The 27,978-nt window shown below is 34.4% G+C and overlaps 1 protein-coding gene across 5 annotated transcripts in view; it reads right to left on the bottom strand.

The window, feature by feature from the left end:
* Positions 1 to 27,978, bottom strand: part of LOC150092836 (DNA damage-regulated autophagy modulator protein 2-like) — a 151,947-nt gene that overhangs the window by 98,840 nt on the left and 25,129 nt on the right. For all 5 annotated transcript variants that reach the window (XM_090414539.1, XM_090414538.1, XM_090414542.1 and 2 more), the window contains 2 exons: positions 6,470 to 6,534; positions 6,097 to 6,169 (listed from right to left, as the gene is read on the bottom strand). In XM_090414539.1, the coding sequence (XP_090270665.1) occupies positions 6,097 to 6,167 (71 nt within the window). In that variant the 5' untranslated portion in view covers positions 6,168 to 6,169; positions 6,470 to 6,534. The remainder of the gene's footprint in view (positions 1 to 6,096; positions 6,170 to 6,469; positions 6,535 to 27,978) is intronic.

Raw genomic sequence — 27,978 nt, 5'->3', positions numbered from 1 at the left:
TATCATCTACTCCTGCTGCCTTTCCACATTTCAAGACTTTGATGGCTTTTTCTACTTCAAGTATGGATATGTATTCCTGACTGTATGCCTGTTTTTTTACCACTGTGCTATCACTGCTTGTTTCATTTAGAAATTTTTCGAAGTAATTACTCCATACTTCAAGGATATCTTTTTCCCCTGTTTTCATGTCACCTTTATCATCTCTAACTTCTCTCACAGCACTCTTTCCTCCATTTTTAAGCTTCTTCAACAACCTCCAGAATATCTTACAACCTTATTGATACTTATTTTCTATGTTCTTGCCAGAGTCCTCTCATGACTTTTGTTTAGCTAGTTTTACACAGTGTTTAGCTTTCTTACATTTGTCTCTATATTCTCTAAGAGCAAAATCTGACTTATTTGCCAGGAACTTTTCATATGCTTTCTTCTTTTCCTTCACTGACTCTTTAACTTCCTGTGTCCACCATGGAGTTCTGATTTTTCTATTCTTGCAGACAACCTCACCACATGCCTCTCTGGCTGAATCAATCAGGGTTTTCTTCATGGCTTGCCACTGAATCTCCAAGGTTTGGTTCCTGTTCTCAAACTCTTTCATTTTTTCTTTAATAATGTTTGTGTATTTTAGTCTATAGTTCACATCTGAGAGCTGCTCAACTTTTATTTGCTTTAAAACTTTCTTACATGTTCTTCTTTTCAATATGAAATTCAATTTTATCCTGCTCAAGACTAAATAGTGATTGCTTCCAATTTCAAATCCTCTGTACACTCTGGTGTCCTGCACCAGGGAGAAAACATCACAATCAACAATAACATAGTCAACGAGACTTTTCTTATTCCTTGCCTCTTCTCTCCATGTGAATTTGTGCACATTTTATGTTGGAATATGGTGTTAGTAATAACCAGTCCATATCCTGAGCAGAAAACCAACAGGTATTTGCCATTATTATTAGCTTTGTTATTTTCTCCAAATTTTCCCAAAATATTTTTGTATGTCTGACAATCATTTCCTACTTTGCTATTTAGATCCCCAACAAGGAACAACTTTTCCTTTTTTTCAGTGTCAGTTGCTTTTTCTAAAGCATCAAAAAATTCCTCCACTTCTACCTTAGTAGAACCTTCTGTGGGACCATAGGCACAAATAAGTTTCAATGTCCAATTCCCCATTCTGATATTTGCCCACATCACTCTACTTGAGACTGCCTGCCATTCAAGAAGATTAGCCTCGTATTTAGTGTTGAATACTATGGCTACTCCTTCTTTTCCTTGATTGTTATTGCCTGAAAATAACATTTTGTATTTATTGCTCAGAAAGATCTCACCAGTTTTTGTCTTTTTTTGTTTCAGTCATCGCTATTATGTCAATCTGGTACTTATTTAATTCCTAAGCTAGCTCCATTTCTTTGCCATTCAGGCTTCTTATATTGATATTACCGATCTTTAACTCTGGTGATGTCGACTTTGGGTGTGCTTTCAGATTTGTTCCAGTAGCTGACTTTTCGCTGTTTGCATTGGTTCCCTGGTAAAACAACTAGGGCCTTGTTTAACTGGGCAAAGCCCCAGCCGGCATGAAAATTTGTCATGTTGTACCATCATGGTTTTTTTCTTATCAGCATAAATTCTACGATAACAAATTTAGCAAGCAAAATGACTCTCCAGACCTCGGCAAACAAGTAATAAAACAAAGAAAAAACACTGCAAATATAAGGCATGATGGTACAAATTAAGTGGATATTGAATCACACATTATTTCATCGAGATTTAGAAAGGCTAGGGAAGTGTAGCTATAACTAATTGTTGTTTCAACTGTACATGCATTTCTTAGTTATAATAAATGACTTCTAAACAACACGCTGATCTGATACAGCTGAATATAGAAGCTACAAGAGTTTCATGCCAAATATATAGAAACTAAAAGTTTCAGTAGATGCAAGGATAAACAACCTTATGGGAAACTCGTTATAAAGGTGGAGTAAACTCCAGATCACTTTCCTTAGTATTTTCCATAATGTAAAGCAAATCTCCTAGAGGATATGTATGATAAGTCTTTGGCTCTCTATTTCAGTAGTACATGATGGTTTATTTATTTTCAGTTAGAATCTAGAAATTATTGGACAATGATTAAAAAAAAAAAAAAAAAAAACGAAACCATACTATACTGACATCAGAGGTCGCGGTATCTCTCAGATACAATTTACTGTCAAATATCATAAACCTTTACATAACGTGTTAAACCAAATTGACAGCGAAAAACAGTGCGGAATATCCCTCGTAACATATGAATGCACAGCTACTCATGACCTCCAAGCTATATATTGAATTGTGTAAGAATATTTATATTAAACATTTTGCATGTATCTGTCAGATCAGCTGCGAGCTCTGCAGGGTTAAAGGCAAGTTAATCAAAACTCTTGCTGCATATATCAAGGGATTGCTGCAATTAATTTCGCTGTGTTAAGCAAGGGATACCTGTATTTGAGTCTACAGTTTACCTGTGTGAGAGCTGCTCAATTTGATTATTTTTAAAACTTTCTTACACACATTTCTTTTTACTATGATATTCAATTTTATCCTGCTCAAAACTAAATGACCACTTTGTATTTCAAATCTTCTATATAATCTTGTGTCCTGAACCAACATGAAGGTATTGCTATCAAGTCAATGACACTTTTTCTTATTTATTGTACCTTCACTCCATGTGAATTTGTGCACATCTTTATGTTGGAACGTTGTTAGTAATATCTAGTCAATGTTCTGAATAGAAATCCAGTAGGTACTTACTATTATACTTATCAATTTTTACCAAAATATTTCTGTATGTCTTGCAATCATTTCCTACAGTGCTGTTTAGATATCCAACAAGAACCACCTTTTCTTTGTGTCAACTTTATTCTCTAATGCATCAAAAAATTCCTCCACGTATTCAATTTGTTCCTGTGGGACCATAGGAACAAATAAGTTTCACTGTCCAGTTCCACATTCATATATCTGGCCACATTACTCTACTTGACATTGCCTACCATGCAAGAAAATTATCCTTGTATTTAGTGTTGAATACTATAACCACTCCTTCTTGATCATTCTACCTGAATATAACATCTTGTATTTGTTGCTTGGAAAAATCTTACCTATTTTTGTCTTTTTTTTTTTTTCTTTCAGTAACACCTATTATGTCAATCTGGTAGTTCTATCTCCCCCCCGTCCATTTATGCTTCTTATGTTGATAGTGCAATCTTAAACTGCAGTGATGTTGAGTTGGGATTTATTCCAGTAACTGACTTTTTGCTGTTCACCCTGGGTTTCCTGAGAAAAGCAATGGGAGCCTTATTTAACTGAGCATTGTCCTAGTCTGTATGCAATTGCATAAAGTATTTATTAAAATAAAGAGCTAAAAGGCTTCAGTTCAGCAATACAAAATTATATAAATCAAGTGGATATTAAATCCAGCATTATTTCTAAGCCAAATGTAGAAACTATGAAACTTTCATAAAAATGTCGACCAGAAAGCTTACAAGAATACATTCACCAGCATTTACAAGTTGCGTTGGTGCAAACCATATAGAAGACATGAGTGCTTGCCCAAGCGTCCATATATTCAGCTTTTATTAGTCCATTCTGATAAGGTTTCACTGGCCCAACAGCTGTTTTGAACTGGTTGGTTCTCTTTAGAGACCAGACAGAAACCTTAAGAGAGCAAAAAGTCTCTTACAATACTAAGGAACTTGAAGTGTTGGTGTATTTTTCGTAAGCAAACTCTTGGTTGGTGCGTAAAGTATTTACCAAAATAAAGAGCCAAAAGGCTTCAGTTCCTCGATACAAAATTATAAATATCAAGTGGATATTAAATCCAGCATTATTTCAAAACCAAATGTAGAAACTATGAAAGTTTCATAAAAAAGTTGACTACAGAGCTTACGGGAATAAACTTGCTGGCATTTACGAGTTGCCTTAGAACCATACAGAAGACAAGTGCTTGCCCAAGAGGTCATATATTCACCCTTTATTGGTCCATTTTGACAAGGTTTCAATAAAGTTTCAATAAAGCGTAAAGTATGTTTATTTTTTATATGTTTTATTTAGACAGCAGTTAGCTGTGTAAATAATATTCTTTATTTAAGCCAATAAAGAATATTATTTAGTCAACTAACTGCTAACCTATCACAACAGGATACCCCACAAGAAAGTGAGAATTGGACATTGATTCAGAAGCCTACGTTAATTGGTTCTCTGCATTCCTTAAACGGCTATGTGGAGGTCTCTAACCAGTTATCCAGATTTGACCTTTCCATGCTTTAACAGAAGTTTTCCAAATTTTAGCTAACTATTTCAGCCATATTTATTGATATCAGCTAACTACTTCATTGCTTCAATGCCGACTCAAAACTATAATATGCCAGATTTGAAACAGCATCTATGCAGGATACTGTTGCTTTCTTTCTTTTGACTCTGGGTGAAAGTATGCACTATTTTTCCAGACTTTGTTATAATGTTGGTGTATGTTCAAGAAAGATGTTAAGAGTTTCCTATCCAAAAAAGTAGACAAATTTGTAGACATATGGCACTTTATAATTGTGTATACCAAAAAATGAAGCATATTCTCAAATGAATGGAAATGATATGTAACTTATCTGTAATTTAAAAGTAGTATGAGAATAACACATAACTAGAGGTATAACTTGGAAATGTCAGTAGACCTATTGAAATCTGTCAACTTACAAGACTCAAATATATTACATTTTTTTTTTTTTTTTTGTAAGACCTTAATTTTCAACATATGCATTATTACTCACAATGTGTTCTTCATTATCATCATTTCCCCATGGGTCCAATTACTGTTGGTGTCTCATGCTTGTTTCACCAGTCTTTGCCATTTCTCTCTCTCTGTCCAATTGCCAGGTTTCTCAAATCCTGCAAACTCTTTCTATATCACTCTTTTACACCATCTACCCACTCTTGCCTTGGCTGTCCTCTTCTATTTATACTGTCCATTATACAAAGCATCAAGGTCATGATTATTCTACTGTTATCCATTACACACGTGTCCAAAAAGCTTTAGCTTCCTTTGAATTATTTTCTGCAATAGATTCTTTTTGCAATATAGTTCTTCATTTGTTACCCTTTGCACCCATCTAATTCATAGAATCTTTCTATAACATGGTCTTTTGAAAGCCAATATTCATGTCCTCATCAGGGCAAGGATTCCATGAGTGTAAAGGGCAACTATCACCAATAATCTTTTGGTATGCTGTAGCATACACACAGTTTCACTGGTATCAGAGGATGTAATATGTCAAAAAGACCCCACACCACTACCACCCACCCACACTAGGAAGTGCCATGTGGTCCAATGATTAGTGCCAAATTGTTGTTGTCAAACCACTGACTAGCCATCAATATGAAATAACTGATATCAAGATTCATCACACTAGGCAATGTTATCCATTACTTAAATGTCCAGTTCTGGTATTCCTAGATCTACTCTACTCACAGCTGCTTGTTTTCAGTTAAATAGAAATTGGACTCAGTAAATTAATCTGCTTTTCTACTGCTATACTTCTCCTGTGACAGGAACTAGTGCATGTATGCTCCAATATGCCCAATTTACAAATTTCCTTTCTAAGCTTGTATGACCAATTGTGGCCCATATGTGAGACAGCACACTATTAGCGTAAGCATCTCATACCAATATGTCTCATCACATGACTGCCATGAGATGGATGTTTTCCATGTCAGAACAGTGGCACAATGCAGTTGAGATATTGTAATATAAGCATATCCAGCAGAGGAAGCAGCTTTCATGATCCATCATCTGGTGCCAGCTATCATATTCCTCACAAAGTCACCATTAGCCCAAATGAATATTGCACATACCCAATTATTCAATGTACTTTAAAGTAGTACATTGAAATGTATTACTTTAAAGGAAGGGTGTGTGTGTGTGTGTGTGTGTGTGTGTGTTGCACTCATTCTTAACTCAGCAATCCATTAAAAAGAATTAACTGTTAAGATCCAATAAATAACTAGCAATATGATATATAAATTTGAATTAGGAACTAAGTACTGAAGGTTTCCAAAATAACTAACGTAACAATTACTTACGTGACAATAAAGGTTAACGGAATAAGTAGGAATACCAGAAGTGGAAAGACGAAGACATTTTGAAATACCATAGCTATACAAACAAACAAAAACAATGAATAAAATTTAAAAGTGATTTTATAAAAACTATTTAAATATTATATAAGTGGATATTAGATCCAGCATTATCTCAAAGCTGAATGCAGAAACTTCAACTTTTTTAAAATCATAATTACATAATTAACATTTAATTAAATTTAATAATTAACTTAAAATTTTTAAATTTAACTTTATTTTTAGTAAATATTTAAATATTATATACAAATCAATGTATGAATGTAATGCTATATGAAAGATAAACAGGTAAATAAAAATAAGTAAGAATTCTGCCTACCCAAATATGAAACAGTGCACAAGTAAACTTATGATGATGAACCAGTTCTGCAGTAGTTCTTGTACCTAGGTAGAAGAAACACAAATAATGCATTAAGAAATAACTTCTTCAATGTGAAGCAGTGGTCATTTTTTTTTTTTTTTTAATTTTACAGTTATATGCTTAAACCCATATATTATGATCGTTTTCAAGAAAAATATCAAAAGCAGTAATACCTATCCAAATAGTGTAGCAGATCATTGACTACTCTTATTACACAAATCCAAAGTTCAACCAGCTGTAACTCCAACTCTAGAGTTGAATTTTATCAATCTGCCACTTGCATTTGACAGTAGTATTAAATAGAGCATAGTTAGCCAATTTTCTATATTATAATAATAAAAACTAAAAATGGGCACTCTGAAAAATAGCAAAAAGTGTTTTCTTCTTCTTCATCTCCTCCTCTTTTACTGACACGTCTACATTATTATTATTTGGGACCTCCAGAGAGTCAAGGACTCATTGAGGGAGGCTATAAATTATCCAAACCAGCTATAATACCTTAAATTCACTCACACTAGATGCACTCACTACATCTAAGTGCAAATTAATCCACTCACTCACTGCTCTCTGGAAGAAAAACCTAGCTCTCACTCCTTTCTTGACTGCAAATAAATTTAACTTCTATGGATGCCCCCATGTTCTCTCCTCACCTTCCATATAATAAAAAATTTCATGACTTGATATCCTATAACACCCATTCAAAAGTTTATAGATCTCTATCATATCACTCTCTTTCTCCTGTTAACCAGAGTCTGCAATCCACGTACTCACAATCTGTTCTCATAATCTAAATCCCATAATCCAGATATAATCATTATAACTCTTCTTTGCACCCTTTCCACAGCTTCTTTATCCACTTGGAACCCGGAAGACCAAATCTACACACAATAATCCAGGTGTGGTCTTATCAAAGCCTTATAAGGAGGCAAAATGGCTTCCTTATCTTCACATGTCAAGGTTCACTTTAACATTGCAATTATCCTCCGAGTTGTATTTGCAACTTTTGCTATATGACCTTTGAACTTTAAATTCCTATCCACCAATACACCAAGACCCCTTGCCGCTTCAGTTTCTTGTAGCATAACCCCGCTAATATAATATGCCACTGGACTCTAATCATGCCAAAGTGCATAACTTTACACTTACTAACATTAAATTGACAGCCATTTTCGTTTGCCCAAATTTCCAGTCTATTCAAATCATTTTGTAATTTCTGAATATCAGCAATAACAAATCATCAGCAAACAATTGCACATCTGATGTTAGATCCTTCCTGATGTCATTAGCGTATAGATAAAATAATGCCTAAGGAATGAACCCCTGAGGTACACCACAGGTCACCAAAAATATGGCAGATTCACACTCACTGTATACCACTTTTTGATACCTGTCAACCATCCCCTGATCCAACTCAAGAGTTTATATTCCAATCCCATATTCTCCAGTTTATGCAATATGCCTTTGGTGTGGTATCTTATCAAATGCCTTAGAAAAATCCGACATTATCATAGCGTATTCATTCCCTTTATCCAACTCAGTCATAACTGTTATAAAATATGAGCAAATTGCTAAAACATGACCTTACTTTAGTAAACCCATGCCATTCCTTGTGGAGTGTAGCATGTTTGTCTACCCATTTCTTATGCAAGTTCTTATCAACGTCTCTAAATTCTTCACTACCACACCAGAGATACTGACAGGTCGGTAGTTAGACACATCAGTTTTTGCACCACCCCTTGTACAATGGAACTATCATACATTCCCGAGCTGAAACTCAAGTTATACAAACATGTGAAAGGCATAGCCAATTCAGCTGAACATTCCTGTAGCAAATGGGCTGACATTCCATCTGTTCCTATATACAAATTCTTATCCAGGTTATGCAACAGCTCTTCAACTTCATTTTCATGAACCTCTAACTATTCAAGTAATGTAGCAGTAGCACTGTGCACCTTGTTACATACACTTGGTTGATATATCTTAGCAAAGTGAACACTGATTAATTGAACAATCTCATTAGCTTCCAACACTCAAGTACCATCTGCATTCAATGAAGTTATTCTTCTATATTCATTTTTTCTTTTACTTGCAGCATAACGATAAAATTCTTTTGGGCTTTTAGCTTGCATGGCCAATTTCTTTTCATACTGTGATTTAGCTTTCCTCATAATACTTGTTACTTTTCTGGCCTGAGCTTTATATATAACTCCTCTCACTCTTATTCTTATGATATTCTTTCCACATCATCTTGTGGATTTCTTGCTTAATAAGGTTGGACATCCATTTCACTCCCAACCTATTTTTTCTTCGAACACTAGGGATACATTCAGATACTGCCTCATTTAAGCACTTTTTCAAAGATTCCCAGGCATTACTGACATTTTTCCCATTCAGTAACTGATACCATGGGATCAAAGATAGTATTCTCCTAAGTTGATCATAATTTCCAGCTTTGTAGTTCAGCATGTAACCTGTTTTAATCAGAGCATCAATACAATTAGATACTTCCCAAGAAAGTACAGCATGATCACTGTCACCAATTGGTGGTAAAATAGCCATATTCTTGATAGAGACCCCTTCTGATGTTATGAGCAAATCCAACACTCTTTGACCTCAAGTTTCTTCTTTCATATGCTGCTTGAGAAAGTTGTCTCTCAACAATTCAATAAATTCCTCTTTTTTCTTATCATGAGATCTCTCTTCTACCCAATCAATGTTTGGAAAATTAGTCACCCATAATGACCATTCGTTTGGTACCCATACGGCTAAATTGGCGATGCATATCTTTGTCCCTGCAACCGAGCCACCAGGTCTGTAGCAACACCCCACCATATATTTCATTCTGTTAACCACTTCACACCAGATAGACTCAAACTCACAGCTACATGGGACATTGTTACCATCATTGTTTTCTTGTGTTTTTACCAGTGGCGGCTTGTACATAAGCACTGCGACACTGCAGCATCCCCAAGGAAAAAACGAAAAAATTAAATTTTGTTCGTGTTTATAAATAATAACAATGCTTAGAACATTATATAAAGCAATAAAACATGTTAAAGGTTACAGCTTATGTTTCAACATTGATTGAATAGTTGATAATTGGAATTGTTCGATTAATGCTTTAGATTACGAAACAAATGCACTGTGATCTAACAAAGTGTAGGAATTATCATGTTCGGTCAGTTGCGGCTAGACTCGCCGATATTTGTTTGCACTTGTCACTGCACATAATAAGTGCAAATGAATATTGGCTAGTCTCAAAATTTTAAGTATGTAAATTTGCATAATCTCGAATATGTAAATTTACTTATTAATAAATTGGTTACTGAAAAATTAAGGGGATAAAAATCCCTTATTGTTCTTCAGCCAGTATGAGAAACTCTAAGATCGAGAACTATGATCTAAGAGTTTCATGCCGAAGAACTATTGGCGAATCCAAGCATAAGTGACCACCTGGAAGTCATCCACTTACGCTTGGATTCGCCGATAGTTCTTCGGCATGAAACTCTTAGATCGTAGTTCTCGATCTTAGAGTTTCTCATACTGGTTGAAAAACAATAAGGGATTTTTATCCCCTTAATTTAATTAACTTCGCCAGAAAAAATAGCCGTTTGGCTTTTCATCTCAAATTGGTTACTGATTAGGAAAAAATGATTTATTTTTCTTATTTTGTATATGCAGCATCCCCACTTAAAATTTTCATCGGCAGCCACTGGTTTCCACTCTAACTGGACTTAAGTCATCTGATATCATTAGTAACACTCCTCCTCCTCTCCTATCTCTTCTGTCATTCCTAAAAATAGTATATCAATTACACTCAATCCCACTTACCATATCTGATTCTGATAGTCAGGTTTCACCAATGCCAACAATCTTAGACCACATTGTATTCAATAAAGCAACGAACTCAACCCCTTTGTTTTCTAATGCTCCTGGCATTTGTGTATAGACATAATAAATTACCACCTAGCCTTTCTTATAATTAGATGCAATCTATAATAAGCCAAAAGGCTATTTTACCTGCGACATAAGTTAAGTTAAAGGGAGATGGTAAATCCCGTTAGTAAATCTTGGATCAATGGATTTCGATCCGAGTTTCGTACGTGGCTATAAAATAAAACGGGATTTACCATCTCCCTTTAACTTAGATGCAATCAATTTGGTCTTGTTCTAGAATTTTCTCTTTTCCCTCTCCAGACATACTTAAAACGTCCGAACCCAAAGCATATTTTTCCACCCCTTAGCCACATACATAACCTTGTTCGAAGACATTCATATCTTTACCATGTTTGCATACCATAGCTGAACTTTCACACACATTTTTCCCATTCCTCCCTTGATGATCTAGTTTCCCTGACTCTCTGCATTAGGTCTCATACCAAGAAGTAATTTCCAGGCATCTGATGCCAAATGAATTCAAGTGCAGGCCATCCTTCTTATACAAGTCTTTTCTGCCATCAAACACACTCCACACATCTAAAAACTCACATCCATATCTTCTACATAGCCTGCACGTGAAATCATTTCCTAACATTGTCCTCCTTCTTAACTCAGTACTGTGATATCTGGGTAGTAATCCAACAATTTTTACTCCTCACATTTCTTTCTCGTTTCTTCCAACAGACCTTTCATATCTTCTCTCATACTATATTTGTCATTATTTAAATTATTTGTACCTACCAGAACTACCATCTCTTTTACTTTTCTGTTTTGGTTTTCAATTACGTTTCTCTTTTTTTTTTCAATTTTTGCTCCCGGGAAACTAGAAGTGGTGACTCCCTCAACAAGCACAAATTTTAAAATTGAGTCGTCATATCATGACCTCATTTTCCTTAGATTTTAGCTGACTTATCTTGTTGTTATTAATATTTTGACTACCAAGTTCAGTACTTTCCTGCCTGTTCTTGTTCTAATCCTTTTTCTTATCCTGTCTAAGTTTAGTCAAACGTTTTTCCACCTTTTCCAATTCCCTTGTAGATTTTCTAATGATTTCTTTTAATCGAGATATTTCTAATGTCAACTTATCCTCAGATAAATTATCATCATTACTACAGCAGTACTTTTGTTCATCAGGACAAACACCCTCCTCAGCAGCAACAACGTGTAACAAGTCAGAACACTGACTTGTTATGAGTTTTTGGTGCCATTTTTAAGAATAGTAGAAACTAATAATATTTCTGCAATTATATTATAAAATGCTATAGTACAATAACTACACGAAAAAGCTACAATAATATACTAAAATTACACAATTAAATCTAAGAAAACACTTAATAAATCAACAAAATTCACAAATCTTTCAAGAGCTCTCTAACAGTACGCCTTTTCACCTGATAGCCTCAACACCAGAAAATCAACTTTAATTTAACTAAATCTTGAAAACAATTATTTCTTAAATTGTTTCTACTCACATGAGATTTGCAGACAAAACTAAAGGAGTGAAGAATGCTTCTATGTCTTCACAAACACTTTATAAAAGTCATACAACTAATTTCAACCAAATTTGGAATATGGTTTGACAATTAAGGCCTTCTGGATTCAACCAAATCAGACAAAAGTAAAAGGAGGAGGGGTCCTTCACAGGCAACTCTGCAGGTCACATTATTCAACTGATACCAAGCAAATATAGAACACAGTTCTTTCTCGTTTCTAAAAATGAGAGACTATTTTTAGAATCTGCAGCAGCTCTCAGAAATCAACCAAATCTAAATAAATGTGGTTGCATTAAACTTCTGAAGATTTGGGAAACATTAATCATCAGATATCCCACCTTACATTCCAGGCCACCTACAAATGCCCATAGATGGTGCACCACCTAGATAGGACTTCAGTCACCCTCATGGTTGGCTTAGTATTGTGTGGTATTTGTTATATGTTACATTAGTTTTTTTGCAATCCCTGAAGATGTCTCAGTGACTGAGATGAAATATAGGAAGTATTAAATTCTGTTTTAATCCTTTCTGAGTGCTGTATATAATCCATTAAGCCTCCAACATGATCTCACAGCACTCTTCTTTCTCATCTGAATCTTGCACTATACAATATAAATCAATATTCTATGAATATCAGCTTCTTTAATTTAAATTCTGATTTCCACACCACTTTCTCTAGTGGAGTTTTTATAACCTTGTTAATTAAAAAGCTCAAAAATATCAATTTTGTCACATACTTAAAAAAAGAATCTTTTCATCCAGTTTTACTTTTTGACAACCAAATCTGTGGACAAGATGAGATTTTTCTTCTTGGAATTGGCTACATAGCGATCCCAAGAAGAAAGATGGAAGAATGATGCCACGTTGTACCCTTAAATTGGAAAAGACCTAAGTTCGGTTCTCATCATGCCAGGAGGAATCTTTACATGGGTTTTTTTCCAACTGAAGGTGAGTTTACTGATCTCATACAGAGGTAGCAGGATTTTTTTTGTCCCAGAAACTCAGGTTTTTTTATCCTACATACAGACAAATCAGCCTTCAGAACACATACAATTTACAGACAAAAAAAAAAAAAATACTAGTGATTAGGCAGTGGATGGCATTGGTGTAGATGATGATAGTAGTGGCTGTTTGGTATAGTTGGTGGTTTAAGTGGTAGAGAAAAGAAGTTGTAGAGTAGGTGCCCTCCCTCAATGAGTCTTTGGACTCTTTCGAGGTGGCACGAAATAATAACTCAAGCATCCAGCTATTCTTGGCATAAACATATTACAAACAACACCTCCTCAGCATCCAAGAAATTAGATTTTCTCTTTGCTCAATGCTTCATCTTACCTCTAAAGAGCTATTACTTCTATATTCTTCAACAGCTTAATGACTCATTTAAATCTAATGTTATCATCTAATGATAACATTAGATTTAATGTTATAGGTGGAGAAACACCAGGTTTCTCCACCTATCTATCACAGGTTGCATCTCAAGTAGAATGCTCATCTAGTTGCATGGATCTAACCAACCAACCTATTAGTGAGTAGTATAGGCTGTTGATAGTGGTCTTCTGTTTTGTGCTGTTAGTTTGACTGTTTGGTAGTCAAACACTCTTGACTTTTATTTTCTCATTCATATTTCACTTGTCATTCTCTCCTATCACACTATTTGTCTCCCGACATTCATTTCTCGTCCCTGATGAAACTAGGCCAGTTATCAAAATATCTATTTTATCGAATTCCTCCCATTCCCTGCATTTTGCGCATATATGCACTCCCCCTTCTCTCACCCACCACATATCCAACTCCTGGGACACATACATGTCGCAAGCACTGCATGCCACAAAGTCCTTTATTATGTTACATATAATAGAGTTCTTCAATGGCAGAGGACTTGGTGACACGCCATTTGTGATTGCAGCTGCGGCTGCATTCATTCCTTACTGCCGAGGAACTACTAAACTAAACGCCTAAATATATATAAACGCTATATATATATATATATATAAATGCTATACTCAACTATACTAAATAGTGTAAATACTTAAATTTAAGTAATCAATAATTAAGTGACTAATTAAAGGTAAAGATTAACATAAGCAGGGAATGCTAACAATAGTTCTTTTGTCTTTAGTTTCAAATCTTATAATCTCGCACTCAATATATAGTCTAACTGGCCCAGTCGTCAAATAAATAAATTTGTTACACTATAGAACATGAGAAAATAAAGATCTAGTAGAAATAAAAAAATGGTAGCAGTCGACCATTCACAACAATTCACAACGTTTTAAGTAAAGAACAACAAAGACAAAAGCAGAATTGAGAAAAACGTAATAGAAAATATAACAGTATCTCTTCAGGGTATGGCTCCCACTGATGTGGTTTTCGCAGATGTGGGATCTACTGAAGTGATTTTGATCACTGCATTCCATTGGATATTTGCTTATAGTATTGATTCTACTGACACAGCCCTTATTGGATCATCATATGACCTCCATGGAGTCAAAGGACTCACTTCAGGAGGTCAATACTCTCTTATGCCAAAGCTCGAGCTCTGCATTTAACCCATTCACAGTTTCTGCACTTTCAAGCAATGCATTCCACTCACAAATCGCTCTCCATGCAAAGAACCTGCTTCTCACTCTCCTGCTCACACCCTCCTTATACAGTTTCCATGGATGGCCTTTAGTTCTACCCTTGCCTCCCTCTACTCTATGAAATATCTTCTCCACAAGTTAAACAATAATGGCCCCAAAGCAAATCCCAGAGGCACTCCACCAGTGACCTTCCTCTTTTGGGATACCACTCCTCCATATACAACCTGCTGATATCTGTCCTTCAGCCAATCAGCTATCCAACTTACTAGTATGTTATCTAATCTCATCTGTTTCAGTTTAGCTAATAGCTTATCATGTGGCAGTCTATCAAATGCCTTTGAAAAATCCAAGTACATTATTATTATTAGACACCTCCAGGGAGTCCAAAGACTCATCGAGGGAGAGTGTGCTAACAGCATCGAACGATTGGTCCCCTTCCAACTACTAACCACATATGCATCTCCTTTATCAAGTGAGTTTGTCACCTTGTAATATATAAGAAGATTGCCAAAACTGCTTAACAAACCCATGCTGACCATTATCAACACACTTCTGAATCCAAGTCCTCACCAACTTCTCTAATACCTTAACAACTCCAGACACACAGACTAGCATATAATTTGTAGCATTAGTCTTATTCTTCCCTTTGTGAAGTGGAATAATTTTCCCCACCTTCCACTCCCTAGAGACTCACCCTGTTGCAAGACTCATGTTAAATAGTTTCACCAAAAGTGCCTCCATAGGTCATTCCCTCAAGACACATGCCGATACTTTCAAATCCTAATTTCGCCTTATTAACATCAAATATGCTTAATTCCTCGTATATTTCCTGCTCATTTACCATCAGTCTCTCCTTTGCCATACATTCTCCAGTTTCTCCTGATGTTGCCTTCATGAAGATGAAATACACTGATAAACTGATCAGTGAATAATTCAACTATATCCTCACACCAGTTACCAATCTACCGATGTTATCAACTGGCATCAACCTCCCATAGTCATTTTTCCTTCTACTTGCCACATACTGAAAGAAACCACTAGGATTTTTCTTAGCTTGATTGGCTAATTTCTTCTCATACTCCACTTTTCGCTGCCTTTACCAACTGAATTACCTTCCAAGCCTACTCTTTATGCAGCTATCATTACCATCATTTAGTTTGTGTTTCCTCCACTGCACCCTTTTCTTCCAGATTTTACACTTAATCCCTTCATTCAACCATTTTATTCCTATCTTGTTTAGCCTTTTCACCTTTGGAATACACTCACACATTGCTGCTGTTAAATAGCTCTTGATCAATGCCATGCACCATTTATATCCTTCCTATTACATTTCTCTTTCTATGCTACAGCTCCCACTTGTTTCCTAAGCTTTCCATAATCACCAGCCTTGTAGTTCCACATATATCCCTTCTTTATAGAAGTTCTCATGTGACTGGCTGCAACCTATGTGATCACTTCATGGTCACTGTCCAATCAGGGGAAGATTAGGCACTCCATTCACAATTACATCCTCTGATGATATAACCAGATCTAAGACTCTAACCCTCGTGTGCCCACTGTTACATACCACCTAAGATTGTTGTCCATTAAGAACTGAAGAAATTCATTCTCCTTATTCCTTGGGAGATGAGCAGTTTGTGATAGAGTTTGCTTATCACTGAGTATCTTAAGTGATCAAGAGTTAATGAGTTAAAATGATCCTTTAGGTCATTCATTGAGGTTTAAGTAATCTGAGGGATTGACTAGTTTTTTCCAGAGGAAAACCAAAAACGTATCAGTGGACTGATATAGTCAGAAGTGTATAATGTCAACTTATCACACAGTCCTATCCATAGTATCTTGTGCATCCTTGAGAGTACCTGCCAAGAATTTGATGAGATTAAGTTTCTTACAAAGGAATTTCAAGAAATATAAATTTTCATTAGTTTGCACAGGCTAGGCTTGGTAAAAGATTATTTCCTATTTTGCATATATTCCAACAATTAACAAGGTATTTAAAATTCTGTCTTTGTCTCTGGACCACCTTTAGTATTGCAATGCATGATGCTAAAGTTCTGCGACAGCACTGTATTTCATGTGGGTACTTCTTAGCCTTTATCCCACTTTCACTCTTTTAGGCATATTCCTCTAGAAGGGTAGAAAGTGATATAGAATGGAAACAAGTTTCCAATTTCTGATAATAGGAGTCAGGTATATTTGGGCTATTTTTTGTTCAACATGACACTATCCATGTGTTGGTGGATAATGTCTGCTATCCACATTTCAGTTTGTTGCAAAGTTGTCTACTGAATTGAAAATGAGAATTTATACAGGACAGTTAGAAACTTAGCAAATTTTGCTCAAACCATTTCACAATAGTCACTGCAGTATGACGACTGCTGTGTTGAAGGGGTCTCCATAAAACTGTTAAAATGTATGAATCATTGCATTATTCAGAAGTGTTGCCTCTGTCAGCATTCAAGGTACTACAACCAAAAAAAAAAAAAAAGACTGGGTCTATACTGAGAAACAACTCCAAACGATTACCTTTGTCACCAAACAAACTTCACAGTTGGGATATTATATTCACTGTTCTCAGTCATTTTCTACTTCCTGCTTTACTCTCCAATTGAAAGGTATAGTGGAGTTGCTGTTCTATATTATGAAATTCCATTGCTTTATAGATCAGTCAAAGTTCTTTATGCTGGTGTAGTCTTCATTTAATATTTGGCTTATACACAGCTACCCTTCCACAGAAACAAACTGTATGGCTGTTTACAGAGTGTTCTAATACTAACTTGAACTCTTGTAAACTGAACTCCTGGTTGATCATTTCCACACATAACTGCCAAGGTTTCCATATCATGAAACCAGAGTTTTCCTCTGCATTTCATGACTAAGGAGGTGAAATACCTTTGCATTTCTATCACATTACCAGAATTGCTGCATGCAATTTTAGATGAACAATCTTTTATGTTGTCACAAAAACAGACATCAAAAGAGGGGTGTTAACTAGGAGCCTAAGTTCTCCACATACCATTCACAGTACACAAATATAGGGTGTTACTGTGTTAACACAGATCAGCAACTTTTCTCCTGTACACGAGATATCAAGAAAGGTATGCGATTAATGTAAACAAGTCATGTTATTAACTATTTTATTATTCATAGCCTGTGCAAAAACACATAAATTTATAGATAGATTGTGTTTTCTGTCTGATGTAAGAAAGTGACAAAATTTTGTTAACTTTGGGTAGGCATGAACACAGTGCTGTTGGGTGTACTATTGTGTTACTTTCATTTTTAAATTTATGTGCTAATACGAGGGTGGTCTGAAAAGTTCTCAGCCTCGACCATAGATGGCAACACTATTGGCAAGATTTTTTTTTTCTAAGTTGGTACATCTGTAATAAGCCTCCATGTGAAATTGCAAGTCATTCTATCAAGCAGTTTGCTTTATACAGCTGTCTGAAGCAAAAGTGTTGTCTGTATCCTTTGAAAGGGATAAAATTTAGTATCGTGTGGTTATAAAATTCTTTGTAAAAGAAGGTTTAACACCAAAAGAAATTCATTCAAAGTTCAATAAAAAGTTTATGCTCACTCTTCTCCTTCGTTTTTGGCAATTAAGAAATGGGATGCCAAGTTTAAACATGGCTGTACCAGTCTTGAAGATGATCGCGAAGGAAGTCCAAAAAAGTGTAACAACACCAGAAATCATTGATCAAGTGCACGATATGGTAATAGATGACCGGCGAGTCAAAGTGTGTGAAATTGCTGAGACTATAGGCATTTCAAAAGAACGTGTAGAATATATTTTGCATGAAGAATTGCATACGAAAAGGCTTTGCGCAAGACGGGTGCCACGCTTGCTCACAGCAGATCAAAAACGAACTCGCATGAAAAATCTCTGAACAGTGCTTGGAGCGTTTTAACAAGAATAAAACTGATTTTGTGCATCGATTTATTACTATGGATGAGACTTGGATTCACTATTACACACCAGAATCCAAACAGCAAAACAGTGGACAGAACTCGGTTGTTCAGCGCCAAAGAAGACAAAGTTGGTTCCATCAGCAGGAAAGGTCATGGCATCGGTGTTTTGGGATGCTAAAGGCATTTTGTTTATTAATCATCTTAAAAAGGGTAAAATAATAACTGGGGAATATTATTCCAATCTTTTAAGCAGACTAGCGAAAAAATTTGTGAAAAAAGACCCGGTTTGAAGAAGAAAAAAAAATCATCTTTCGTCAGGACAATGCACCTGCTGACAAAAGTGTTTTGGCAATGGGAAAATTAAAGAATCTGCATTATGGATTGTGACGTCCACCCTATTCCCCAGATTTGGCTCCCTCTGGCTTCTATCTCTTCCCAATACTAAAATTCTTCCTTGTTGGTCAGCGTTTTTCTTCGAATCAACAGGTGATTGCAGCTGTAGAGAGGTATTTTGCAGATCTTACTGTGAACCACTACAGGGATGGGATAATGGTGCTGGAGCATTGCTGGAATAAATGTATTAGTCTTAAGGGAGATTATGTTGAAAGATAAAAATAATTTTGAAATTATAAATTAGTTTTTTTATAGTTAGGCCAAGAACTTTTCAGACCACCCTATGTCTAAAGTGCTAATATGCTAATTTTACTAAGTTTAATAAAGTTAGTTTATGAGTGGTAAATAAGCCAGGTGCACTGTTAAGGTTCTTGACACCTACATTTGTTATACAGCTGGGGGTATTTTCATCTCTGAAGTGGTATTATGCAAATTTTACTGACTTTAAAAGATTAATTCTTGAAGGCGACAGGCTAGAGGTGTTGGATAATATAGTGGTAGTTCTTAATCACAAAATACCCACAACACAAATGTGCCCAAAGCTGATATCACTAAGTTTAAACGGCCAGGTTTGTGGTTTGTTTTTAAGGGAAAAAGGCCAGAGGTGTTGGTTGGTATAGTGGTGGTGATGGGTTCTTGGTAAGGGCAATTTCTTTTTTTTTTTTTTAATACTGTATATATGTCACTGGTTGTTTTAATGTTTATAATGTTAATATATTTCATTTTTCTTCTCTTTTGTCTCTAACCACCATTTCACTCCTCTCCATGTCTGGATATTATCTCCATCTTTTGCTCTGTCTACCCCTTTTCCTTTTCCCCTCTCTTGGTTGCCATTCTGTTATCAACCTTGTCCACCTATCGTCTCTCACAGGCCTGGCGTGAGGCAGGAGCAAAATGGGTGAATGCCACAGGCAGAAAAGTAAAAGGGTGAAAAACTTAGAGTTTATGTTACAATTATACTGGAGGGAGAAAAAATTAAAAAAAAAAATATTAAATTTATATATACATATTTATAAAGATAATTACATTTTATTCTAATTATATAAACTCCAAATAATTATTTTTATTTTGATAATCCCTGGGACCAGTACCGTCGACAGGGTGTAGTATAGAGGCAGCCTGCCTCATAGCGCTGCTTAACACTCGGGCGCTCGCATCTGATCTGACAGATACATGCTAATTGTTAACATGAATATTCTTTAACCTATCTATTGTATAGGTTGAAAGTCATGAGTAGCTGCGTGTGAGTATATTAAGAGTGCTATTTTGCACTTTTGTTGCTGTCAGTTTGGTTTAACATGTGTTATGCAAAGATTTGTGATATTTGACACTGCAGAAGTCCTGGCAGATCTGATAGATACTTCTTAATTGACATAGATATTTTATTGTATATGTTGAAGGTCATGACTAGCTGTGTGTACGCATGTTGAGTGAAATTCCACACTTTTTTTTTTGCTATTGGTTTGGTTGAACAGGGTTTTTTTTGTAAAGGTTTGTGATATTTGATAGTAAATTGTATCTGAGAGATACCGCGAGCTGTCAGTATAGCTCATAAATATAAATGGTCAGATTATTCATATGCTGAACAACAATGTGAAAATACGGCGCAGAATATTTATTAGAAATCTCGTAATGCAGTTAGTGTCAGAACAAATAAAAAGGTGTTCAGAAATCTCTACAGGTGAGAATAGGCCTTTATACCTGAAACTTCATCAATTTCAGACACAATTTGAAGGAAATTCTAATGACAACATAGATACGGCTCCCTCGACAAAAAGAAAAAGATGTTTTATGTGCTATGCATCCAAAATGAGTCGCTTATCAAAATATTTTTGCAAGCATTGTAAAAAGTATTATGCTTTCAGCATAGCAATATTGTTTGCGATGACTGTTATGACAGTTTTGTAAATCCAACTATTGAAGATTCTGATTAATTAATGTTAAATGCATTTGTTTAGTTTTATTTTCTTTCATTATCACTGTTTGCGTTATTTTGTAACAAAAATTTTTATTCTTTATATTTCTTTGTTTCAATAATTTCTAGATTGTAACTGAAAATAAATAAACCATCATGTAATACTGAGATAGAGAGCCAAAGGCTTATTTATCATACATGTCCTCTAGAACAGTGCATCCCAAACTGTGGGCTGCGGTCCCCTTGGGGGCTGCAAGTTTTGTTGAGGGATCTGTGAAATAATGAAAACAAATTTTAAATGTTTTAAGATTCATATAAGTTTCATTTCAAAGGTATTGATAAGAAGCACAAAAAAAGCTTACAAATGCAAAATCTTGAATATAAATTGTATTGAATATAAATACAATAAATATTATAATAATATATGTCTGTATTGCAATTTTTTTTACCGATGGGAGGGCCATGAAATATTTTAATTTTTCCAAGGGGGGGGGCTTTACATCCATAAGTTTGAGAAGCACTGCTCTAGAAGATGTGCTTTCCATTTATGGAAAATACTAAGAAAAGTGGTCTGGGGCTTGCTCAACCTTTACTACGAGTTGCCCATGAGGCACTACTTATGCTTGCATTCGCCAAAACTTTTAGTTTTTATATATTTGGCACGAAACTCTTGTAGTTTCTATATTCGGCTATGAAATAATGTTGGATTCAATATTCACTTAATTTGTACCATCATGTATTATATTTGCAGTGTTTCTGCTTTATGTTTTTTGCATTTTAGCACATACTAGTAATGAATGTATCTCTCAGATATACCGCATCATATGCTGCAAAATTACTGCTGTGAGCTCCTGAGTGTTAATAAGGGCACTTGTTCAGCCGTATTACGGCAACAATATTTTACAAAAATACAGAATTTAGTTTACAATAAAAAAAAAGGTCCCATTTCTTATTGACAGTTAAATATGTGCTTATTATATTTTATTAATAAAAATATGATAGTCATACATACTAAAACTAAACATTTTAGAATCCACTTATTAGATACTGAAGGAAACAACTCATAAAGTATAATATGATGTGAAACTCAAACTTTTATAGTATATATATATATATATATATTAAATTATATTATGCATGAATTCTCTTCGCTCCATGCAGTAAACAATATACTCTCCACAACAGCAACTATATTGCAGAAACATGAAAAACAATTACTTTTATTATGTCACTAAATAAGGTTCACAGACATCTGTAGACTTGGTAATATATTTCTCAACAAATATACTGCACCAATCATATGCACTTCTTAATAGCTGCTTTTTCTCTATTGGCCTACAATCGTGCATATCTTTCACTTCTCATTAGTAATTTGTCAAGGATTGTTCATTACGTATCTCAAGTCTTAAATTACTGGTAATTTTTGCTTGATATAATGGGAAATTGATATAAAGATGACTCTATTTGAGTAGATAATTTTGACGTTGCGCACAAGGAAATGCTCTTGAGGACAGAAGAGGTGATGGAGAATAGAAGCTGCTTGGTAAGTCATACCCATTTTCAGTTTTTTTTTTCTGAAAACTTTAGTTTCCGAAAATCCCATTATCTCACACCACGATTTTTTAGCTTTAATTTTGAAAAAAGTGCAAGTTATATTCGAGTAAATATGGTAATTTTTTTAGCTTTCGAATTCTTAAGTATGGATCATTCGTTAAATACTGGATTTATAAACCGCACAAAAGAGAGCAATATAGCAGATATAGAAATAAGCAATTTCACTCCTCTCATTGATGATAAATTATTTATATTAAGAAAAAATGTGTAGTATCTTTACAAATTTTGTTCTATTAAAAATAAATAATTTTTTTTTGTTTAAATGTACATCTAAATTAAAATAAAACAGACATTTACAATGAAATATATTTTTATTTATTATTATTATTTTGATAAGGTACTTGGTAATAATGAAAATTAAAGAAGGGGTACACAGATATCTGAAGTTTCGGAAACTGATCTATCCAAATATTTAGTCTGAAACATAGGTGTATATTAAGCTGTTCATTTTCTTAAATTCTGCTTCAAATTTGGATAGACAAAACAGCATGATATGCACTTACATTTTTTTCAGCGTCATTTCAATTTTGAATGTGAAACATATTGAGTGTATTGTGTATTCTGTGTTTAAGTGACTTTTGACAATTTTTGACTTTGTTTTTAATTGTGTACTTATTTTTGATTTTTGATAGACAAATAAAATTTTAAAGATAATAGTTTATAAATTATAAACATATTAATCAGGGGCGCATTTTGCTAAAATGCTAAAATGTCAAAATGCCAAAATTTCAAATTATTGTATAAATTAATTATTTATAGTAAAAATCTGTAGAAGGCAACTGTTTTAAATCGATTTTTTAAAATAAGATTTAATTGTTTTAAAATTCTTAAAAATAATAAATTAGCTCAAAATTAATAATTAATAGAAATAGAATAATTTATCAATAGGAAATTTATTGTCATTTAGATCAGTAATTTGAAAAAGTTATCAGGAGCTACTTTTCTCAAAAGGAAAAGAGAAGAGGAAGAACAAATAAAGAAAGCAGCAAGCGAAGGAGATTTGGAATTTGTGTGAGCAAGGTGTGCTCACCTTGTTCATACAAAGGGAGTCAGAAGCAGGTTTATTGCATCGAGAGTGGTGAGCGCAGGGACAGTAAATATATTTAAGGCCCAGTATGATAAGCTATGTGTATAATAGTAGGCTTCCAAAAATATGTCTTTGACTCCATGAAGGTTTTTATAATAATAATAATTATTATTATAAATCTTTCACATATCCGCAAAGTTTTCTTACATGCCAGTTTGCTCTCCCTGTATTAATGTGTACTATATTATTAGTTTGCTGAATGAATTTTGTTACCTCGTATTTATGAAGGTAAGTTTGTAGTTAAATATGTGATTTATCTTAGTAATGATTTTTTAAATAAATTATTCATTTCATTTTCTTTGTCGCTATAGCCGTGTTCTTTTTAACTTGTTATTTTACGAACTCTTGCATATATTTGAAATTGTGCCTATTGACTACTATATTGAGTTTTACATTAATATTAAACAAGGTAATTTTTAATTTTATTTTGCTAATTTATTTGTTTTCTTAATGCAGTAAAATCGGATAAAAATTATTTTGTAAAGGGGCTGACTTGGCAAATGACGATTCAATTCTATTTTTACTTTGTTTTGGGCCCATACTTTATGAAAAAATAAAGTTTTTTATGATTACAGAAACAGACAAACATGGCAGACCAGAGAAAGAAAATGAAAACCCTTTCTGGTCATCAATACAGAAAAAGACAAGCAGAACGAGAAGTTGTTTGTTTTCTTATTTCTTCATTCTATACATGATTTTCAGCATTCTTCCTACATGACCAGCGTATCTCCATTTTGAATTTTTTTTTATCACTTCTATTATATCTCTCACTCCTGTTTGTTTTCTTATTTCTTCATTCCTAATTTTATACTTTAATGATTTTCAGCATTCTCCTTTCCAGTTCTCCCTGTGCTATCTTCACATTGCTTCTCTGTTAAGCACCATGTTTCGCTATCATATGTAAACACTGGTGTCACACAGCTGTTGAATATTTTCCTTTTTAAACACAATGGTAGTTCTATTATATGTTATTTCAGTATATTAAGGACTTCATTACCTTGAATGATTCTTGTGTAGATTTCTTTACTTTCTCTTTCTTTAAAACTTACTGTTTGTCCGAGATAGATATATTCATCTGCTTAATCTAGTTCTTTTTTTTTTTGCCTATAGTTATTTTGTCCTCTTCATATCTGCCGGCCTGGTTGGCCAAGTGGTTAGTGTATCTGTTCTCCAGCCAAAAGGCTGTGGATTCAAATCCTGCTGTGGGCATGGATGTTTGTGATGGTCTGTGAAAATACTAGTGATGTGGTGGGTGGTATATGATGATGATGATGATGATAGTTGCAGTTCATTGTAGTTGGTGGAGACAGAGTTGTAAAATAGGTGCCCTCCCTCGATGAATATATGGATTCATAATAATAATATTCTTTTGTCATATACTTTGTTTTTTCGATATTTATTTTAAGTCCCATTTTTAGGGTTTCCCACCATAGTTAATTCGTCATAGATTGTAGTTCTTTAACCTTTGCGATGAGTACTATATCATCAGCAAATCTTAAATGTTTGAGGGGTTTCCTATTTATATTAATTCCTTTTGCTCCCCAATTTAGTTTTTTAAATATTTCTTCCAGTGTTGCACTGAATAGTTGGGTAAAAGTGAATCTCCCTGTCTTATCCACTCTGTATTCAAAATAGTTTTCCTGTGTTTTCTAGTTTTATTGTCACTGTTGCTTTTTCATATAGTTTATTTATTAGCCTAACATATTTCTTTTCTATATTCGGTTTTTCCAATGCTTCTATCGTTTCATCTTGAAATATGGAGTTAAAGGATTTTGTGTAATCTATAAACATCATATGAAGGTCTATTTGATATTCATTCGTTTTTTGTATTAATTGGTTTATAGTATGAATATGGTCTATCGTAGAAATATTTTTCTAAAACCAGCTTACTCTACAGGTTGAGCTTCATTCAACTTTATCATGAATTTATTTAGCAATGTTTTTGAAAACAGTTTATATACTTGTGTAATAGGCTTATTGGTCTGTAATTATTTCTTCTTTATTTCCTTCTTGGTGAATTGAGACCATAATTGCATTATTCCAATGTTCAGGTTTTTTTTTTTGTTGTTTGATGATGTCATTAAATAACAAATTCAGTTCTTTCCATAATATCCTACCTCCTGCTTTTAAATGTTCAGCCTGTATTCCATCTTCACCTGGGCTTTTGTTAAATTTCATTCCTGAAATTACTTTTTCCATCATTATTTTTGGTATCATCTCAGCTTCATTTTTAGTGGGTTCAAGATATATATATCTTCATACATCTTGCTATAAAAGTCTTCACTTATATTCATTATTTCTTTTCTTTCAAACTTTATCTCTTGTTTTTATTTTTGAGACATGTAATTCAGTTCTTTCCCTTATTAGTTTCCTTACTTATCACTTTCAATGATCTATAATTTCTTTTACTTTGTTGATGTTATGGCTTCTAATATCGTTTCTTATTTCTCTTCACATTAGTTATTTTCTAAATTCAATAAACTCTATTCCTTTCCTAGTACCTTTATGTCTTTTCCTTCTCAATTCTTTTCTTTTCTTAATTAAGTCTGGTATTTTGACTTAATCTATTAGTTCTTACTTTACTTTTTTTGCCATGCTTTTATCATTTCCATATTAAATTTCACTACTGATGATATGTTTTCCATTCTTTGTGCAGAGTTTAGATGTTCTTCTTCATTTGAAACAAGTTTCTCTGTCAAAATATATTCAAATTTTTTGTACTATGTTCTAATTATTTCATTATCTATTTTGACAACAGGGATGCTTAAGGTAAAATCTGTATAACTAAGAAGAGACCTCCACATAGCCTTTAAAGCAGTGTTTCTCAACCTTCTTTCATGTGTGCCCCATTTTTTAATATTAGTTTTTGTGGTACCCCCACCTTTCCCCCCTTGCAATTCTTGTGTTGAGATTCATGTTAGAGGTTTAATGAAATATTAACAGCACTGAGAAAGAATTAAAACTAATTTTAATACTTCCAATATTTCGTCTCCGTCAAAGAGACATCTTCGGGGATTACAAAAACTTTTTGTAACAACACACACACACAAATACAATACAAAGTGAATGCGCCTTCTATGGGCATTTGCAGATGGCCTGGGATGTAAAGAGGGATCTCTGATAATTAAAGTTTCCCAAATTTTGGGAAGTTTAATGCAACCGTATTTGTTTAAATTAGGTTGATTCCTGAGTGCAGATGCAGATTCAAAGAATAGTCTTTCTTTTTTGAATTTATTATGGTGGAGCATGGTAGTTTTTTTTCCAGGAGATTCTGTGTGATGTATCCAAAACATGGTCTGCAAGGCCAGACTGACCATAATTGTTTGCAGATGTAAGAACTGCGTTCTTCTAACCGGATGGATGGATGCTGACCTGCCTGTTTGTCCGAAGTAGGCAAGTTTACAGGAACAAGGTACTCTATATACACTAGGCACTGAAAGAGGAGGGAGCTGGTCTTTAGTAAAGCGGATAAGGGTAGCAAGTTTACGGTTGGGCTTAAAAGCTGTATGGAGGTTGTACTTTTTTAATGATCTGGCTATTTTTTCTGAAGTACCACAAATGTAAGGAATAGTGATGGCATTTCTGAAGTCCTTCTGAAGAGATGGTCGGGGGAATGGGGAAGGACTTGATTATTTTTTTAATTTTGTAGTCATTATAGCCAATGGAAAGGAAGTTGTTGTGTATGTCTTTGAGTTCGGTTGACAGGGCAGTTTTACTGGAACAAAGATTGTGGGCCCTATTGGCCAGAGTTTTAATAATGCCATATTGCTGGGAGGGGGTGGTGGTGGTGGGAGAGTTTGTGAATGTATCTACCTGAATGAGTGAGTAGGTTTTCTATATATAGAGAAAGAAAGGATACCATTAGGAAGGCATGTTACTAAGGTGTCTAGGAAGGGTAAACTATTGTTATTTTCTTGAAAGTTTATTTTTTAAATTTAGTTTAATCCTTTATCCAAGTGTGTGCAAACAAAGTTTGTGCCTGAAAGTATCTTCAGGACTGGGGTAAAGTGGTACAACACTAGGCGACTCCTTGCAAAGGTGGAGCAAGCTACCAACACTCCTATCTCAGTATCTCCCATAATGCAAAACACATCTCCTTGTGGATATGTATAATATTATGCATTAAGGGAAGGGACACTACCCAGACTAGTTTCAACTTTTATTGAGGTCTCTTCAGTGGGAGCCAGACCCGAGTGGAGATACCAAGGCAGAAGTATTAGCAAGGTCATCTCCTCCTATAGGAGCTGCCAAATAGTGTGCCACCTTTTTATTAAATTACTCTGGATTTAGAGAAAGATGTTGAAAGTTTATTTTTCACTTGGTCAGACTATATTAAATTTAGTTTAATCCTTTATCCAAGTGTGTGCAAACAAAGTTTGCACCTGAAAGTATCTTTCCTTTCAGGGAAAAGGAAAGTAAAATTTCCTTTTCCATTGTAAACTGGATTCTTGGATGTAGACTATTGAGGTGACTGAGAAAGGAATCTGAAGAAAATCTTACTTTAAATAATAAAGATATATTAGTCAGCTTTG

The sequence above is a fragment of the Typopeltis vanoorti genome, chromosome 25, assembly GCF_054136105.1.
Source record: "Typopeltis vanoorti isolate ZY-2024b chromosome 25, IOZ_Tvanoo_1.0, whole genome shotgun sequence".
NCBI lineage: Eukaryota > Metazoa > Arthropoda > Arachnida > Uropygi > Thelyphonidae > Typopeltis > Typopeltis vanoorti.
The sequence above is the reverse complement of the archived record's forward strand: the minus strand, read 5'-3'. Positions and strand labels throughout refer to the sequence as shown.